This window comes from Stegostoma tigrinum, chromosome 29, assembly GCF_030684315.1.
Source record: "Stegostoma tigrinum isolate sSteTig4 chromosome 29, sSteTig4.hap1, whole genome shotgun sequence".
Taxonomy (NCBI): Eukaryota; Metazoa; Chordata; class Chondrichthyes; order Orectolobiformes; family Stegostomatidae; genus Stegostoma; species Stegostoma tigrinum.
In genome coordinates this window covers 18,740,471-18,761,090 of record NC_081382.1, presented here as the reverse complement: position 1 = coordinate 18,761,090, position 20,620 = coordinate 18,740,471, and the positions used below count along the sequence as shown (strand labels likewise).

General features: G+C 40.4%; 1 protein-coding gene across 3 annotated transcripts in view; it reads left to right on the top strand.

Annotated features, from left to right (window-relative positions):
• The first annotated feature begins 4,504 nt into the window (after positions 1–4,504).
• si:ch211-282j22.3 (ER degradation-enhancing alpha-mannosidase-like protein 3) overlaps positions 4,505–20,620 on the top strand; it is a 59,760-nt gene continuing 43,644 nt past the window's right edge. For 2 of the 3 annotated variants that reach the window (XR_007250234.2, XM_048558839.2), the window contains exons 1-6: positions 4,505–5,004; positions 11,024–11,069; positions 13,736–13,836; positions 17,984–18,023; positions 18,858–18,970; positions 20,263–20,416. Coding sequence is in view for 2 of the 3 variants with exons in the window: in XM_048558839.2 (XP_048414796.2) it covers positions 4,859–5,004; positions 11,024–11,069; positions 13,736–13,836; positions 17,984–18,023; positions 18,858–18,970; positions 20,263–20,416 (600 nt within the window). In the remaining variant the exon portion in view is untranslated. Of the gene's footprint in view, positions 5,005–9,311; positions 9,334–11,023; positions 11,070–13,735; positions 13,837–17,983; positions 18,024–18,857; positions 18,971–20,262; positions 20,417–20,620 lie in introns of all 3 variants that reach the window. The other variant, XM_059638135.1, reaches the window with a different exon arrangement.

The following is a 20,620-nucleotide window of genomic DNA, read 5'->3' as shown; positions in this document are numbered from 1 at the left end:
CTTGGCCAGGCTGAGAACCAGGGAATCCCTACAGATTAAGGGGGACAACTTCAGTTCTGGTCTCGTATGAGAAGTAGCTGTTTCAATTACCACTGATTGTAGTGAAAAGCTCGAGTGCAAACTTGATGGAGCGAGATTGGGAAAGATTTAACTTGATCGGTTCAACATTTTTCAATTAGAAAATTGCTGGCTGAGTGAAATCCTAGTTAAATAACCTGAAGCTTTTCGGGGAGGTCTCTGGATTATCAAAGGGGCCAAGGCCCATCCTTGCATGTTGACTGAAAAGCAATCACATGATTCTGCAAGGCCTGACCAGTGCGATTTGCTTTATGTGCAAACATAGGTGCAGAAATCAGGAGGCTGGAAAGCGAAGGAATCATCAAACCCGTACAGTTTGCAGGATAGGCAGCATCAGTCATTCCAGCTGTGCCACCCAACAGCTCAGCTGGCCTTGTGGGAATTTCAAACAAACAGTGAACTGCCTTAATATTTGGATAAACACCCAATCCATTGCAAAAATGGTGGGTGGGGTTTGGTGTGGTGGTGGGCTGCTGCCCTTCATGAAGTTGGACATGAGCCATGCAAAGCTGCATTTGCAATTAAATGAGGATTTGTAGAAATATGCTACAATTAATACCCTCAGGGTTTGTACCAACATACGAGACTGTCTTTTGGGGTATGATCAACCTGTGCCATTTCCAGCAGAGAATGGAGAACATTTTACAAGGCCTATCCCAGGTGCCATTTATCTGGAAAATGTGCTAATAATCATGAAGAATAATAACGAGTATTTAGAGTACTTGGGCATAGCACTGAAATATTTCTCCAAGGTGGGATTATTCCTTAGGAGGGAAAATTGTGTGTTCCAGGTACCCCAAGTGGCCCTCTTGCGCTACAGAGTTGTCAAGGCCAGGTTACATCGTTGGAAGATAAGTGAGAGGGATCAAAGTTGCCCCAGCACTCATGCCTGCACCAGAGATTAGGTCTTTCATGTGATCGGTGAATTATTACAGAAAATTAATATGTAATTTGGCATGTGGAGGCAATGGCCTTGTTGTATTATTGCTGGACTGTTAATCCAGAGACCCAGTTATAGCATTATGGGGACCTGTTTGGAATACTGCACTGACAGATTGTGGAATTTGAATTCAATAAGAATATCTGGAATTAAGAATCTAATGATGACCATGAACCAATTGCTAATTGTCGGGAAAAACCCATTTGGTTCATTAATGTCCTTTAAGGAACGGAACTGCTACCTTTTACCTGGTCTGGCCAACATGTGATTTCAGTTTCACAGCAATGTGGTTGATTCTAAACTGCCCTCTGGGCAATTAGGGATGGGCAGTAAATGCTGCCTGGCCAGCGATGTCCTCATCCCGTGAATGAATTAAAAAAACTATCTTGGCACCCTTACATTTGCTATTGAGAAAGGATCAGCCTTAGAAATCATTGCCTAGTCAAGACATTGCCTTTTGGGGAAGTGAAAAAGTGGCTATTGTTGCCTGATGTGCTTGCACAATATAATCCCAAGTGAGATGCAGTGCTGATGTTAATGCTTCACTGTATGGTATTGGGGAAGTGTTGGTCATGGATGGCCCAATGGTGATGAATGCCTGATAGCATATGTTTCCTGGACTTTGGTTGATGCTGAACGAAGATATGCCTGAATGGAGAAGGAAGGTTTGGTGGTCACCTTTGGGATGACAGCATTCTGCCAATACCTTTACAGATATAATTTTGTATTAGTAATGCACCACAAATCCCTGCTGGGGCTACTTAAAGAGGACAGGGATGTGCCACGCACTCTTATTCTGAGTGCGTACAATTATAATTTGGAACACTCTCTGGGACGTAAAGTGGCAAGTGCAGATAACTACAGCCACCACCCATTGGCGGATACACCATCAGTTTAAAACTTTCTGGACACCCTTCTGGTCACTGCTGACACTATCAGACTGCGGATGCAATAAGATCCCATCCTTGCAAAACTAAAACACCTGGTGATGATGGGGGGAAGCAAAGGGCCATCACAACCAGCACTGAAACCTTTCTGTACCAGGCAAGATCAGATCACTATAAAGGACGGGCATATTATTGTGGGGAGCAAAAGTGATTGTCCTGCGCAAAAGTCACCACCAGATACTGGCTGAACCCCACCAGGGTTATCCAGGGGTTTCCAAAATTAAGATGTTGGCAAGAAGTTATGTTTGGTGACCAGAATTGGATATTGACATAGCCACATTTGTGGGTGCCCAGTGCCCAGAATGCCAACAAGGACAGAAATTACACCATCTGCTCCCTCACATTCGTGGGAATGGCCAGGTAATCCCTGGACTTGATTACATGACTGTGTTGATCCTTTCATGGGCTCAAAGTTTTTAGTCATTGTGGACACCCATTCAAAGTGGTAGGATGTGCATAGATTTTATTCATCAATATGGGGACAATGATTGAAAAGCTGTGAGCAGCTTTTGCAATATACAGACATCCAGGGGTGTTGGTCACAGACATCATTTACCATCAGTATTTCCTGAAGTTGACTGGCATTCAGCATGTTTAGATAGCACCATACCATCCACTATCCAAAGGTCTTGTGGAAAGAGCAGTCCAAACTTTGAAGGTACGCTCGAAGAAACAGCCTACAGCTTCAGTCAATTCCAAACTATCCAAGTTCCTGTTTGATTATTAGGACCACTTGTCATGCAACCACAGGGACAGCTCCAGCAAGGTTGCTAATAGAGAGAAGACTCCACACCGGGTTAAGTCTGATCTTTCCAGACTTGGGGAGGAAGATGAAATGGCATCAGAAACCCCCATTCCAGACAAAGAGAGACAGGCAGTTTACTTCTGAGGACAAAGTTTGGTGTTGAAACTATGGAAACGGCTGTGTGTGGATAAGAGGCTTGGTTTTCACGAGGTTAGGTCCCATGATGTACAAAGTTCTGGTAAGAGATACAGTCCTGAACAAGCACATAGCCTGCATGAAAGCTGCAACCTCACAAATGGGACAGACGCAAAATATACCTGGCCACTCAGAACCATTGGCAAGGCTATCAGAACTCGTGAATTGTCACTCTCCACCTTCCCTCAATAAAACTCCTGAGGGTGAGATGGACAAGGCAGAAGTCACAGCCTCGATGCCATTATCACCTGAATAAAATGAGTTTCTGCCAAGAAGATCCAGCCGAAAGAGGCAGGCTAGTCTAGTACGCACCACCAGCACCCGAGGCAGAGTCGGAGGAAGCAGACCTAGTGTGAAAACACTCAAGGATAAGCTACAGGAAAAAGAACAGACTTATGTTCCAGGACTTAGAGGGGGAGGAATATAGTGAATAGAACAAGGTCAGCCAGGTGGACCTCATTGAATATGAATTCCCCAATTGGGGACCAATTGTTAACCTGCTTCAATCAGGGAGTCCTGGCTAACAGATATAAATAGGAGTGTCAGGTGTTCTGTTTGCCTGAGACTGGGCTGTGTGTCGTGTATTATGTACCTGTAAATAAAGGGTGACTTAGTAATGGGATACATGGAGTTATTTCAGAAAGGTGCTATAAGAAGATCTGGGATGATTGAGGAGTGGAATAGCATGTTGCAGAGGGAAGAATTTCTTCAAATTGGATGTTTGCTTAATGGTAGCATCATGTTGACAGTGACAGAATGGTAGAGGATGGTTAATCAAATGTGGATGTTGGTGGGGTGAAAGGTAATGTGAAAGCACCTTCATTTGGCAGGGATTGAGAGAGAGAGAGGAAACCAGAGTGCAGTGAATGAAATGGAAAGAATGGAAAAGACTCAACTGTTGTAGAGCCCAGATGGAAAAGCCAGTTAAGCTGACCAATGAGACATACTGGTCTGACTTGTTTTACTGAGTTCAGAATGGAAGACCAGTATTACCACTATGTTCGCTTCCAAGTATTAATGATTTTTCCCTGTCTGTGTGTGTGTGACTGAGTGAATTTCTGGTATGAAAGCTGCCATCATCAAAACAGATGTGAGGAAGCAGTTAATTTGAAAAAATAGGAGCGAGTCCATAGAATCAGGCAGAGACAAATGTAAATGAAGTATTTGGGCAAGCCTGAGATATCAGTTGATGGCCTATTCCAAGAAATGGAGACGAAGATGGGTATAAATATGTCATCGCCGAGGTCCTAACAGAATTCATGTGTTTAACCCTTTTAACTAAATAAACTAGAATCAGATGAGAAGTTATTGAGAACTCGCATCAAATATTCATTGATAAGGTAGTCTGGAAGATTGTTCATCCTAATGAAATAAAACATTTTAGATGCGTCAATCCCAGCAAGAAAACAAACAGAGCCAGAGGATTCAATGAAAAGGGGGGACATTGGAAAATTCAACTGACAGCAGCGGCTGGGCCGGAGTGCTTGCTGGGAAAGACTACAATCCCATCATGCTTTGTGTGCTCACTTCCGCCGCAGCTCATGACGAGGCTGCGCGGTGCCTGCCGGTAGTTGGAGTCCGGTCGTCCCGATAGCGACTGCGTCAGCTCGCCTCGAGGGGAGGGGGGGTTACTGGGATGTAAAAGTTACCAGGAAATCGCGTGGCCCGAAAATGAATCCGAAATCAGTCGCCGAGTGGGACTACAAAGCCCAGAATGCGGGGTGTTTAGACGGCAGTGTTGAGGAAGAAGGCCGTGTTTAAATGGACAGGATGTGGCTGTGCAGTGGAGGGAGAGATTGGAGCAGGTTCTAAGGAAAGACTGGTCGAAACCCTTTTAACCCCGTCTCCTGGACCATGAGGGTGGATTAGCGACCAGTTGCGTTCAGATTTGTCCGAGGGCGTTTTAAAATTAAACGTTCTTGTTGTGAAGTAGAGGAGCCTGCAGGGTAGCTGATGGTCAGTGGGACAGAGACTGGAAGCCTGCCCCTGAACTTCAGCAACATGGGCTTGACGCTCAGGCTGCTGGCATGCTTCACCTTCAGCTGGCTCTGCTTCCATCGGGTGCTGGGGATGACAGAGCAGGAAAAAGGCGCAATCAGGTAAGATTTTAACTGCTGGTGTCAACTGGGCCTCTGCACACAGCACTTCGGACCACCCTGCTTTCCCAGCTGTCATTCTTTAATAATCGGGTGTTTCGTTTTGAGCCAAATGATAATTGTTTGTGGCACTAAAAATAACTTGAAGCTAAATATGGTGAATTTTTTTGCAGTCCAGTGTAATAAAGTTTTGTTGTTCCACCATCTAAATTGCTTGCGGTCATAAAGTGTGCATTTATCTCTGCTGAACTTTGTAATGATTTATTACTTATTTTGTGATTTTAGTATTTTGTTTGGCTTTCCTTTTTGTTCACCTATCTGTTTGCGACAGCAAATGAATGTGATTTAGTATGTGCATAAGCTCCCAGACATCTTCATGTTTGTTTCTCCTGTAATTAAAAATTTGGTGTATTGCCAGATAAAGTACTTGAGCAGGAAGTCGGTGGTGTTGAATATCGTCATTGTACGCCCACACTGCACTGAATCAGAACTGCAACTTGAGCACCCCATGTTGCTATCTCTCCCTCGCCTTTAACATCGGTTGCTCTGTTGCTGAACTCCTTGCTACAAGCCACCACGCCGACTGCCCTTCTTGATGCATCCCTCAGGAAATGGGCCACAAGTGAGGCTGCAAATAAGCCACCAGTGGCTCTTTCTGAGCATTCTATGGGACATCTGTCCTCTAATTTTGTTGAGGGGGCAGCAGTTTGTTCTGTGAATCTGTTGCTATAGCAACAACACAGGACTTTTGTAATGTCAAAGGAACTGGGATTGTATGGGCTTTCAGAGTGCCCCTTGCAATGTGGTGGCAATTAACACAGCCATAAAAAAATACTTTAACAAATCTATCAATGCAGGAGAATCTGGATTTTGTACTAGACAAAGAGGTATTTGGAGAAGTACCAAAGGTTTTGTCAGAGAGAGGGGTTTTCAGGAGGTGAGGGATTTGAAAAGAAATTGCAAGGCAATTCCACAGACTGGGTGGCGAAAGGAACTACCAGTTATATGGAGTAAAACAGCACGTCAGAGTAGGTGTTGATAGAAAATATAGGCTAGAGGATGTTACATGAGGGGAGTGACAAGGCTGCTGAGGGATCTAAACAGGATTAAAATTTTAAATTGGTGGGAGCTGGCTGAATAGAGAACCAATGAGGGATATGCTCATAGAAATGCAGCTAAGATTGTGGTCGCATTTCAAACAGTCAGGAATGGGGGATATAAAAACAAGGTTAGATTCAATGCTACTTCGTGTTGAGCTACAGCAGTCTCTGTTGCTCAGGCGTCCTTCCTTTCCCAGTGGCAGGTCAAATATACTGTAAATCAAGGGAATCTCCAAGTGTTCAGCAAGCAGGATAAACTTAAAACATGTTTAATAGTTTTAGAAATGTTGTTATTTTAAATCTTGTAATCCCCAAAGTATTATTTCCTTATTTTGGGTTGTTTTAAAGTTCACAAAGTTTGGGTTGGTGGAAACCTTTCATGAAGTTGTGCATCAGCTGTTTATTTCAATGCGTAATACATTTCACCACTCTGCATGCACACCTTCGTGAAAAAAATGGTTTTCTTCCATGCTTTCTATTTGCCCAGTCCTTGGAGATCCTTTCCCACTTCCTGATCTCAATCCATCTCCCCTCAAATGGTAAATTTTATATTTCTGATCTTACACATTCCATTCCACTTTTCCTCACATATCCATCCTACCTTTCTTCTGATCCCATTTTACATTTGCTTTTGCATGTCCGAATCCATCTATCTTTGCTCCTAAATAGCACAGTATTTCCCTCCTCTCTCCAGACATCCTGCACATTAGCTCCTTTTTCCTACACAAATGCGCACTTTCAGTCAATTAGGTGAATCGTGAACATTGTTAGGGGGGATTCGGGCCTGTACCTTGAAAGCCTGGTTATAGATCATAAACAACCTGAGATCCATCCATCTCCTTGCATTAAACATTTGCTTAGATTTGTCTATGCTAAAGATCGGAGCCATTGACTATTATCTTTATATATGATCAATAACCCAATTTGTCGATAAATCTACCTATTGTGAAACACTTAGGTGTCTACTGGAACTAACGCTGTATGACAAATTTCTCCCAGGCTGAGTTTTTTTTTCTGGCTGTGATGGTTTGTATCAGTATGTTTGTGGTCACATGTGTAACCCACTGTGGGCAGGGGTTATTTCGGTCCAGTTTAAACTCTAGGCCATCAAGAATAACTGGTAGGGTACTCCTGAGTCTCCCTTTATTGCAGGTCTAGCAGCCAGGCATACTTCAAGTCCCAGCACTTCCATCCAGCTCAAACCCCTCTCTGAGTCCCACTAGCTACTGGGCAAGTTTCTTCCAAGACTCAGTCCATCCTATAGTTTTCGAGTCATAGAGGTATACAGCATGGAAAAAGACCCTTCGGTCCAGCTTGTCGACGCCAAAACCAGATATCCTAAATTAATGTAGCCCTATTTTCCAGCATTTGACCCATATCCCTCTAAACCCTTTGTATTCATATACCCATCCCAATGCCTCTTAAATTTTGTAATTCTGCCAGCCTTCTTCATCCCCTCCTGTAGCTCATTCCATGCACACACCACCCTCTGCATGAAAAAGTTGCCCCTAAGGTCCCTTTTAAATCTTTCCCTTCTCACCTTAAACCTATGCCTCAAGTTTTGGACTCCTGTACCCTGGGGAAAAGACCTTGTCTATTCACCCTATTCATATCCCTTATGATTTTATAAATCTCTATAAGGTCACTTCCCTCAGCCTCTGACACTCCAGAAGAAATAACTCCAATCTATTTGGTGTGTCCCTATAGCTCAAATCACCCAACCCCAGCAGCATTCTTGTAAATCTTTTCTGAAACGTTTCAAGTTCAATAACATCCTTCCTATAGCAAGGGGACCAGAATTGAATACAGTATTCCAAAAGTGGCCTAGCCAATGTCCTGTAACATGACCTCAAAACTCCTATACTCAACGCACTGGCCAATAAACGCAAGTGTACCAAATACCACTTTCACTACCCTGGCTACTTGTGACTCCATTTTCAAGGAGCTATGAACCTGCGCTCCAAGCTCCCTTTGTTTGGTAACACTCCCCAGGACCCTACCAATAACCAGTTCATGGTAGAGTGCTGCCATCTTTTGAACTTTGGCCTCTCCACGCCCTTTGAGGCTTCGACAACCTCCTGGCCTTCTGCCTTCCTTTCATGTGCCTCTCACACGTGGAGACATCTACCCTTTCCCACCTAACTGTCTCTTCGTGCTTGCTGTTCTTCAGTAACAGATCCCCGTGTTCACCAAGTTCAGTTTTGATCCTCCCTCTCTCTCTTATCAGACTCCTCCTCTCTCGGGTACATATCACACTTTGAAATAAACAGATTGCTGAGTGACCATGTATGTGCACACCTTAGATGGAACATTTGGAAGAACACTAAATCACTTGAGAACTTCTGGATTCCCATTTTATTCTACATATTTACCCACTGTTGGAGCTGCTGTAAGGTTCAGTGGAGTAATAGTGTCAAGCGCTGACTATTTCACCATCATTACAACCATGTACAAAGTTCATATGAAGTGAACAGTTTGACAACTAGGTACTGTGTAGCAATCAAATGTTTCCACAGTCCTATAAACATACTTCAAAGAATGAAGTGTTTTTGTCTTTTATTGTTTTGATTGAAATGCTGGAAGATTGTATGAATCTCTTTAGTCTAATGAAATCTGTTATGCCTTTTTCACATCATTTTAACTTCCAACCAACCAGTGGTCTACTTAGCCTTTGTGTGTTATTTGTTCATCATATGGAAAAAATAGGAGAATGTGAGGTGTTTCAAACTGATCGTAGTAGACACTGTATTAATATATGTATAAGGTAAATTCTATTACTTCACTACCTAGTCCAGTTTGTTGAATGACAATGATGACTGTCACAAATTAAGGTGATCACCACATTTCGAAGTTACTGCCATTCTGAACATTTAATTCAAGTTAGTTAATTTAGATCAAAATGCTCAGTATCCTCATCTTTTTATTGTCTTATTTTTGGCCATCTAGTTTGCAGTAGATACATCTGCAGTTAAATTTTAGGCACAAACTGAATGGAACCAGTTGTGTAGATGCTTAAATGTCAATATGGTAAACTAGATTTAATTTTGTATGAAATGATGACAATTACAATGACTTGTCTCAAGGGCTTTACTTGATAAAGATAAATCAATTCTGTTGATTGAAAACTTAATTCCAGTAGCCTTTTACCAGCAGAAAGGCTTTGAGTTCAAATGTTGTGCTTTTTTTTCCCCCTCTGACAAACTGAATTAGCTTGCAAAGTTCTGCTGTGCTGGTAAGTAATACCACATATTCCGTAAGTATTGTAAGAAGGCATGGTTTTCATTTCTAACCTAAGTTTGTTCATTTGATATTGTGCTCTGGATAATCCCTTGCTTTTTAATACAAACATAGTAAAATATTACAAATCACGTGAAACATGCTTGGTCACTGAATATTTATATGCATACCATCACTGCAAAAGGGCTTTCATAGATCAAATGTGGCCTGATGTTTTAACTTAGCTAGTGTGATAGAAAAGGGGAGGTGAAATGAAAGAAAATCCCTGATATTCACTTCATAAGTAACAAGGAACAATTTATTCATTTAACCTTAACAGTGAAAAACATTAACAGAATTACTAACAATCCAAACAATTCCCCCGATTTCTAACTTTTCCCCGACTGAACAAAATTCTACTAGTATGCTATCCCAATAAACACCAGTCTGACTTTTATAATCCGAGTGGTAAGAAAATGAAATAAATTTAAAACTTAGTCTCTCAAAGTCCACACAGTATGTGTCTTCCAGAATGCTCTGCCTTCTCCACTGTCTATCAAGTCATAAACACCTTTCTTCCGTTGATTCAGCTTTGAGGAATGTTTTCTTTATAGCTAGAAGTGCTGTGGTACTTCTGATGGATAAGAAGGTGCTTTCTTAGAGGGCTTAAGTAATTTCTTCTGAGAGCTCGGTGCTTATTTCTTGCACCGATTTTTTTTTTTTTCAAAACCCTCTCTTATACCTTGGATGACATCAATTTTCTTACAGTAGCTTTGATCCGAGGTTGTCAGATCCAACAGATTTAAATTCACTTGGCTTCCAGGCGCTAAGTGCTTGGTTTAAATTAATTGGCTGATTCCATCTCATTGCCAAAATATCAAAGCATGCCAAAGGTGTCCAATCACGTTGATACATGTTTCCATTTTTGAACTGGCTGTATGTCTTCTGCTACATACAGACACTTTTTTTTTCACTTTGCATATCTCCCAGCTTAGAAAAGCACTTGATCTCTTAAAGGGTCCACACACTGTTCTTCCTTACTTTTTATAAAACTAGAATTTGTTTGTCGACCTTACAATTTGGATTTTGCTACACAACTTTGTGACACCGATCCTGTTACATAAAAACTTAGGAGCAGGAGTAGGCTACTTGGCCCTTTTGAACATACTCTGCCATTTATGGTATTTACTGTGATCATGGCTGATCATCCAACTCTACCTTGTTGCCATTTTTGCCATTTTATCCCTTTAGCCCAAAGAATCATATCTACCTTCTTCCTAAAAACCTTCAATACTTTCGACCTCAACTGTTTTCTTTGGCAGAGGAATCCACAGGCTCACCACTGTCTCTGAGCGTTGAAATTTCTCTTCCCCCTCAGTCCTGTGTGGTGCATAGACTATGACTCCTGACTTTGGACTCCCCATCTTCCTACCTTTTAACGTATCTATTCCTGCTAGAATCTTTTTAATAGCTGAGATTTTTGTCCCCAAACACCCCACACCTCCGCACATTCTTCTAAACTCCAGTGATTACAGTCTTAACCAATACAGTCTCTCTTCATATATCGTTCCTGCTGTCCCAGAATTCAGTCTAGGTTAGATGTTGTTTTTGTTTGGTTGAACAGTGTGGATAATTGGTTATGTTTGCTGGAGGAATAGTTTGAGATTGGTCCTTAACTTTACCTATCTCTTGTTTTTACTTTGCAGGAACGAAGTTGTTGAAATGTTTGAGCATGCATACAACAACTATATGGTAAGTGTTTGTTTTTTTTCTTTCAGTTGCCTTTTGTGCAGTTTTATTTAAGTCAACTGGGACAAATGTAAATCCAAATTAATTGAATATATAGGGGTGGCAATAGCCTGGTTTTATTATTGCTAGACCACTAATTAAGAAACTCACCTAATGTTCTGGGAATTGTGTTCAAATCCAACCAGTGCATATGGTGGAATTTGAATTTAAATAAAGAATCCGGAATTAAGGGTCTAATGATGACCCTGAAGCCATTGTTGATTCTTGGGCGGTGGGGCGGGGGGGAAACCTATCTGGTTCACCAGTGTCCTTTTAGGGAAGGAAATCTGTCATCCTTGCCTGGTATGGCTTGGCCTACGTGTGACTCCGGACCCACAGCAATGTGACTCTTAACTGCCCTCTGGGCAGTTAGAGTTGAACAATAAATGCTGGGCCTGGCCAGAGACTCCTGCATCCCCTGAGTGAATTTATATTTTTTTTAAAATAGCAAATTTCTTGTGTGCACCAATGAGGATCCCAACAAAAGGTATTTCCTGACTGCTTTTGATCATGTCTACCGCACATTATCACCAGGAAAAAAAGGCTTTCTTTTCTGACTTCTGGCACCTGCTGCCTATGCCAGGAAACAGTATTCTGAAGATAATTCCTTGTCTTCATATGTTTAACGTGTTGTGCTTATTCAAGTTGAAAGGACTTATTCTAAACTCTTATTTCTGTATCTTTATGTTTTATGGCTGAAATTTTTATTTCTTTATTTTTCCAACTTTTATTTTCCCGAGGCATTTGTACTTAAGAATCTGTACCTTTGATACCTTTGTATCTAAGATGGCACCATAAGTGATGATTTGTAAATGGAATGGGAGCCCAGACGACATGTTCATCATGGCCTTCCTGCAGTGCCACAATGATGCCACCCAAAGGTTGCAAGAACAGCAACTCCTATTCCGCTTGGGAACCCTGCAGCCCAATGGTATCAATGTGGACTTCACAAGCTTCAAAATCTCCCCTCCCCTCCACTGCATCCCAAAACCAGCCCAGCCTGTCTCCGCTTCCCTAACCTGTTCTTCCTCTCGCCCATCCCTTCCTCCCACCTCAAGCCGCACCTCCATTTCCTACTTATTACTTCATCCCACCTCCTTGACCTGTCCGTCTTCCCTGGACTGACCTATCCCCTCCCTACCTCCCCACCTATACTCTCCTCTTCACCTATCTTCTTTTCTCTCCATCTTCAGTCCGCCTCCCTCTCTCTCCCTATTTATTCCTGAACACTCTCCCCATCCCTCTCTCTGATGAAGGGTCTAGGCCCGAAACGTCAGCTTTTGTGCTCCTGAGATGCTGCTTGGCCTGCTGTGTTCATCCTGCTTCACACTTTAAGCAGATAACAATCAGTCAGTTTGCAGAATCTTTCTGGTATGCAGATTCTGAACCAGGGAATGCAGTGCCAAAACATGCAGATAATGTGAAATGGAGAGCGAGATTTTAAAATAAAGTACAAAGAAAGCATTTTTATTTTGAACTGTGCCCACACTTCTAACAGAGTAAGTCTGAAACTTAACTTTTAAATGAAGATGAGCAGTGTTAGTCTCAGTTATGTCTGTCACAAAGTCTGAGCCAGTATGCACCTGTGCATCGCATGTTTTAACTAAATACTGCTACTGATGCTTTCTGTGTATGATTCTTTAATTCTGTTTTCATTATGCTCAAAAGAAAAATACATTTTTTATTAACTTTGGTTACAAGTAGCATTTTAACTTGCATGTAAATATACTATACCACTTTTATGTACATGTGTTTGCTTAAAATCGATGTTGTAGAAAGGTGATTAGGTCCATTATGTTTTACACTACATGAAATGTGTTGAAATTGATTTTTATCAAAGGAGCAATTTCTAACATTCACATCAAATGTATTAGGAATCACAGTACTTATCTGGCGTAGCACACTTAAATTGTGAATAACCATTTTCTGATTGGATAAGCTTTTTCTAAATGGCGTCAGCTTGGTTAGTTGAAAGTGTACTGAAGTTATCAGAAGTATTTGACTAGTTGTATTCCCTTGATTACATTTAACTATGATGCTCTTTCATGAAGTAATGCAGTTTGATGTTAGTGTTATTTCCTCGGCATACCATTATACAGATGGCAAGTTTACTTTTTCATGAGCAGTGGAAATCCTTGGAAATATTATTATGTATTGTAGGAATTTCAAGAAAGGGGCTGGGAACAACGTAGTGTGGAGCAGGGACTAGTATCGTTATGCTATAAATTCTACGTCTTGCATTTAACTGCAGCAGAGATAAAAGATTTCTCTCCAATGATAGTGACTACTATCAACTAATATCGGAACAAGCATGAAGCCATAAGCATAAAACTGGGCAGAATTAACTTGGTATCCCCAGTTGCAAAGACAGATTATATGAATGGGTGGTGAAGAGGGGTAGTCATAGTAAGGTAATTATTGGGACAAAGCCAGTGGAGCTTCACACTATACATGACTCTGTAGCGGTTGATCTGAGATTTATTATGGGATGCCAGAATCAGAGTTTCATTCAAAAATGCTGATGCTGTCGTTTATTAATGTATTATCAAGCATGTAATTTCTGAAACCAGTTAAGAGTGAAGTTCTAATGTTTAGGCTTTCAGTTTTTTTGCCTTCATCTGTCTTGTTAGGAACATGCGTACCCTGCTGATGAGTTGATGCCCCTGAGCTGTCGTGGAAGAATTCGTGGATTAGAACCAAGTCGTGGTGATGTTGATGATGCCTTAGGAAAGTATGTTGTGCAATCCTCAAAATCATAAATACTGTCATTTGTGACTATGAAGTAGTAAACAGTTTATGAACAGTGAATTTTAAATAAAGGTTAAATTGTGTGTCAAGTACATCTGATAAATGTAGAAAGTAGAAAAATTCCTATCTGTTTGCAGGACATTTGGAACAATCTGAAATAAATTTCATAACTTATACGCTTTGCTTGTATTGACTCCCAATATTTTGGAGTAACTATAAACTATATTTTGCAAAAACCTGACTAGGATATCCTGCAAATAACAATGCTGCTCAAAGTAACTTTTCTAGATTAGATTCCCTACAGTGTGGAAACAGGCCTTTCGGCCCAACAAGTCCACACCACCCCTTGAAGCATCCCACCCAGGCCCATCCCCCTATAACTCACACACCCCTGAACACTATGGGCAATTTAGCATGGCCGATTCACCTCGCCTGCACATCTTTAGACTGTGGGAGGAAACCGGAGCACCTGGAGGAAACCCACGCAGGCACTTCGGAGAACGTGCAAACTCCACACAGACGGTTGCCTGAGGCTGGAATCGAACCCACCTCCCTGGTGCTGTGAGGCTGCAGTGCTAGCCACTGTGCTGTGCTAATGAGATCAGTATTGCTTCAGTGTTCTTCCAGGTCAAAATGCCACAGATTGAAGCCCCACACCAACACACCTCAACATTATTTAGTCCAGCACCTTTGGTACTGAGGGAGCGCTGTGCTCTTGCAGCTGCTGTTCGATTACATTTTAAATTGAGGTACCCTTTGCTCTTTCAGGCATAGATCTTTACACCAAAGAAAGACCTATTGCGTCCATGCCATTATTTTAAGCATTTATCTTTTCCAATCGTATTCTTCATTTGGCGTGGATAGCCTTTGTGTATTGTCATGTTTCAAGTGTTCCTGTACCTACTTGTTAAATGTCTTGAGGGTTCACACTTCTAAATTCTTTTTAGGCAGTGAGCTCCAGATACCCACAACTGTCTTCAGTAATAATATTTCTCTTCAAATCTCCTGCTCCTTGTCTTAAAATTGGCCTCTTTACATGATGGAAAGGCTCCCTGTCCACCTACCTGCAGGCCCCTCATAACTTTCCACACTTCGACCAGGTTCCCCATCAGCCTTCTCTGCTGTAAGGAAAATCTAACCTTTCTTCACAGCAGAATTTCTTGTCTTGGTGAATCTCCTGTGCAGTCTCTCGAGTGTAATCACTTCCTTCCCACAGTGTGGTGTCCATGACCAGAAAGCAATCAAATGAAATTAATCCCATAAAGAAATTCAAACATGACCAGTGGAGTTCTCCAAATGCCCTGGCAAACAACAATCCCTGAACGAACATCACTAAATTGGTTTGTCTGATCATTTGTTTCATTGCTGGTTTTGTGCCCAAACTGCAAAAGCAATTCAGTGGCTCCTAGGCATTTCTGTACATCTTAACTTGCAAAGGGCATTATATAATTGCAAGTTTTAGATTTAATTCAACTACACGAGTAAAAAGTTTAAGCTGCTAGGAGAAAGCATAAAGCTGCACAAACTCCCGTAGGACACTTAATCTCATTTTGCACTTAGCCATTGATGATGTAATTGGCACTATGGAAATAAGGTGCCACAAAAATTTAGTGAGTGCTGTGGAATGGATTTCCCCTTTCCTGATGATGCTAAGACATGGGATGGTCTTGGTGTGAGCACCCATGATGCCAGCAAGCACAACTATCAATCTCACTAAAATATTTGCACACATCAACTTTCAAGACACAATTTCTGTTTAGCATTGGATCAAGCTGGAAGTTAAAACCAAAGATAAAATAACTTAGAGAAAGTTTTGAAAAAAAAATGGAATATGACATTCCACAGATAAAGCATTAGCTTACTGTAAGTATGAATGTAGTAAGTCATTTAAAATCCCAGTTAGAGTTTACTAAACAATATATTAATTTTTCAAGTGGTTCAACAGTAAGACTAAGCAGATGATTGGAAATTCTCATCAATGCATTTATTTGCGATATGGGCACCCTGGATGTAGTCAGTCCTGTGGGGAAAATCTCAACAGCTCCGGGGGGGGTGGGGGGTGCGCGCCACCCAATGGCATTAAATGCCTCATCCGTCCTTCCGTGAGATTTGAGACACTTATTGGCAGCAGTCCTGTGTGCCAGTCAGAGGCCAGCAACTTTCCATTACTTATCAGCGCCGTAGACAGCCGTGGCAGCTGCACAAATACTAGAGGCCCAGGATTCTTGTGGGATCCCAAACCAAAAAACCAAAGGTGAATGAAAGTGGAATAGGATCTCAAATTGGCTGTGGCAAGGGGAAGAGATCAGTTTTCCACAGCCCTCCTTCCTCATTCCTGTCTCCTCAATCGAGTACATAGAACCTTACAATGTGTTCCCAGGATGCATCTAGCAGACTTGACATAGTTTACGAGGTGGTGTAAGAGGATCAGGAAAGTCATGCTGATGTTACTTAATCCCTGAGTCATCATTAAATTTTAGGTTGTTTGGAAATCTTGAGTGTCATTTGAGTTGTTAATGAACCTCTCAGCCAGCAGCCAAGAATCCAGTGTTAGCCCCTTCCACCCTCCAGCCTAATTTGGAAAGGCTTTACAGCCAGTGGGAGACTGACATCTTCTGTACAATTTCTCTCTACAATGGGCTGCACTGAGGCTAAAAATAACAACATCCTAATGTTTATATTTTTGAAGCAACATAAATTGATAATTAAATAAAAGTGGCAATTAATATTCATTCATGGCTTTGGACTCCCATTCTCGAACCTTCTTAATTTTAGATAATTCATTTTTGCTACCTTATTTTTGTTTTTTTGAATTTAAATGTTCCTGCCAGTGCTTTGGTCTCCCAGATAAATTCTGATAATCCAAAGCCCAAATTTAGTTTACAAAGGACTATATATGATCCAACCAAACAGATTTATAAATAATTTGGCTAATGTCTTTTAAAACATTTGACAAAAAGGCACAGCTGAATATAGTAAATAAAGTACTTAATTTCAAACAAACTGATTGTGAAAACTGGGATAAATTAACTTGTAACTTGCCAACAGCAAAGGAAATGTAATTTGCTAATATTTAAAAGGGACATTGGACTTCAAGCCAAAATAATATTTATAGACCATAGACTGAATTTCCAACATGAAAACCTTGGTCATCATGGGGATTTTGTCTCATTTGAAGTCCCTTTTTTTTAGGTGATTTTTATCTGTGGTTAATTTCAGCACACAATGAAAAATAGCAACCTTAGACAGTTGTAGTCATACAGCACAGAAACAAATGCTTGTTATACCAGCCATTGCACCTAGTAGTCAGAATTTTCACATTTTCTTTGAATTGAATCGCATGGCAACGAGTTACATTTTTAAAGGAGAGACTTCAAGCACTTGGATGGTTAATTAATGGTTGATTTTATGGAGGGTGTTATTTCACCCTTAGTCTACTCAGAAAAATGCCCTGTTTCTCTTGAAGAGTAGCTCTTCTATTAGTTACTGAAACCAAATATATCTTTTTCATGCAAATTTTGAAAACTTGATTTTCTCCAAGTGGCTTCAGAAAGATGCAACTTCAGACTTCTGAACATACGTTTGGCAGCTGCAAATTTCTGAAGTTAATTTTTTTAAACAGTCGAGGAATATCAAGTTCACACTCAAGTACAGTCTGCATTCAAACTTTATAATGATATAGAATCATTTGGCAAGGCTTTCCTTTATTTAACACAGTTTATGTAATATTTTAAGTGCTTTTTAAATACAGTTTTGCTAGAGCCGTTGAACATCCCCATGATCATGTGTATCAACTGCACTGAAAGATTTAACATTTTGGATTGTATTGCAGTTAGTACTCTATTCTAAGTTTGCAAAGGTGATTAGCCCCAAGTGAGATCTCCTGCCTTAAAATAGTTGTGCTGATTAAAACAGGACCTTGGGTTAATACACAGGATGATAACGGTTTATGATATCTGAAATGTTTGTTTGATATGTATATATGTGTGTGTGTATAAAATAAAACTGAATGTTCACATGCAGCAGAGGAGGAAAGAATCTCAACTTTAAAATAAAATACAGTTGGAAACTTTTATACATATTGACCTTTTTGTCACCTTTTATAATTTTAATTATGTTTTCATTTCCAGGTTTTCACTCACTCTTATTGATACATTAGATACGCTAGTTGTAAGTATTGTAACTTGTTGTCATTCCAAGAGAGTGGAGGGGTTATTTAGGAAAGTGGTTTCCTCCTTTATTGAGTGACCAATGTAGAAATGAGTGTGCTGCTGGCCCATTTGAGTTCAGTGTAAGCTAAGAGCCAAATCTATAAATGATTGTTGATGCAGAGCGCACAAAGTTTAGACATGAAGCACACTTTTGTGTTGAGTTTTGTCTAACTTTAACCTGACAGAAATCAGGCTGCTAGATGATCAGCTACGAATTTAAATCTGGTTTCATTTGAAGATTTTCACCATTCTTTGATTTTAGTAAGACATTATGGGGTAAACAGCATGAGTTATTGGAACAACTCCATTTCTTAACATTTCTCTTTAGTGTATTTAGGTTAAATTTGGGAGTAATTTTACTCTACAAAATAAATCTAGAAATAAACAGATGCTTTTGTATGTGCCTGACATGCTGCACCTCACGTTGAACTCGATGAACGTAATCTCAGCATTCCACTCCTGGGGGGGGGGGGGGGGGGCGGTGGTTTGGAGAGAACAGTGTTCGGGAAGCGAACGGTTTTAGTTTTATGTAATGATAACACTTTTTTTTAATCTGTCCAACCAGACTGCAGTCAAAAGAGTAGCTGACCAACTTTCAGGCCTCAATTTGTGCAATTACAAGGTTTCCCCCAGTTAGATAGCAATAGTAACTGTAGATGACTGCCCATTTAATTTGTGTTTTCTACTTTTTTTCCTATAAATCTTGATTGAGTCTTATTTGCCATATTACTTTGTCCAAGTTGCCATTTCAGTTCTTAAATTGAATAAAATACTATTGCATTCTGTTTCAAAGGTACTAAACAAACTCGATGAGTTTGAAGATGCCGTGCAAAAAGTAATACTACATGTCCAACTCGATAATGATGTTGTGGTTTCAGTGTTTGAAACAAACATCCGTATATTGGGGTGAGTAAGGCTCTGCGTTGGTGGCAGTGTTTTTTTGAATTTGCCAAACTAGGCAGTCGCAGCATTGAAACAAATGACTTGATCTAGTGCCATCTTTCATTCAGTCCAGTTCTCAGCTTTTTTTTAGGAGGACCACATGTCAACTGAATCAAGTGCTCAGAAAAAATATTGGGTGGGTTTCCAAACCTTAGCTATGTGAGGGAGGAAAGAATTCTTGAACAAATCACTTTAAACTATAATTACCCACCTTCTACCCAGATCAAAGCAAGTGTTATCTATAGTGTGTGAATACACTATATCTCACTTTCAGTGTTTCAACTTTATAAAAGGGACAGGAGAAAAACCTTGCAGTGTATTGATTAAATCGAATTAAAAATATAACCTTCAACATAATGTTCTGATTCGCTGAATAGCTGGCCTCCGAGAATGCCAGTGTAACTTTCTAAAACTGGAAGCAAATGGCCATTTGACAGGGCACGTTGATACCCTTTCATTGTACATTGTATAAAATGTTACAATGTGATTTCACAATATGTGACTTCATAATTTCTGGTTGAGCAAAGCTGGTGAGAGAGTCACTGGTGTAATGGACATGTCACTAGTGATCTGAAGCCTGGGTTCAAATTCTGCTGTGGCAGCTGGTGGAATTAAAATTCAGCATTGTGGAATGGATATCTGTATGAGTAATCCAAGCAATACTCAAAATGAATTCATCACGTATTGTCATGAAAATGACAATTGGTTCACTGTCCTTTTGAGTGTCTTCTAAAATGGTCTAGTAAGCCACTAATAAAATCCTGGTTTTCCCAGTAACACCAACTTTCTTTTAGAGTTAAAATAGAGAAATTATTCAACAAACCAGCTTCCGTAATATAGGCGCATGTCATTTTCTGCATTGATCTGCTTTGCTGAAAATTTATATACACAGTATTTCTGTGATTCATGTCTTTCTTTTTAAATTTGCATCTCCCGAGTACCTCTAAATTGGGGCTTTGCGCTGCATATCAATTAACAATTATTCATTTTTATAAGCGGAAAAGTATCAAAAGTTGGTGTGTGTTGTAATGGAAAATCCTGGTTGTTGAATTCAGACATAATTAAATAGGGCACATCCCAGAGATTACGATGAGCTGCTAGTTTAAAAATTAGAGTTAGTATTATGGAACATTAAAAGAAAGCTTGAATTCTGCTCCGTATGACTGGAAGTATTATTGTACATGGACTCCTTTATAATAAAACTACAACTAAATTTCAATGATACTTACTGTTAAGAATATTTATTTCTGCTGCAGTGGGTTGTTAGGAGGTCATGTGATGGCAACCATGTTGAAGAATCATGGGTCCAAGTTCCGTTGGTATAAAGATGAGCTTCTATACATGGCTCGAGACATAGGGTATCGACTCCTGCCAGCTTTTAACACTACTAGTGGCCTACCATATCCAAGGGTAAGTACATAGGAATTAGGACAAATATGATCTTGGGGGTGAGAGTTTGAATCTTAATACACTGTTAAAATAAAACCTCTCAAGTGTAACTACAATGAACTTTGTCATAATGCATGCCACCAATCGTAAGCAAGAAGTGAGACATAGCAAGTTACTGTTTCACAGTGTCTTGCTTTTTATTGTCTATATTCTTTGACAGACTGA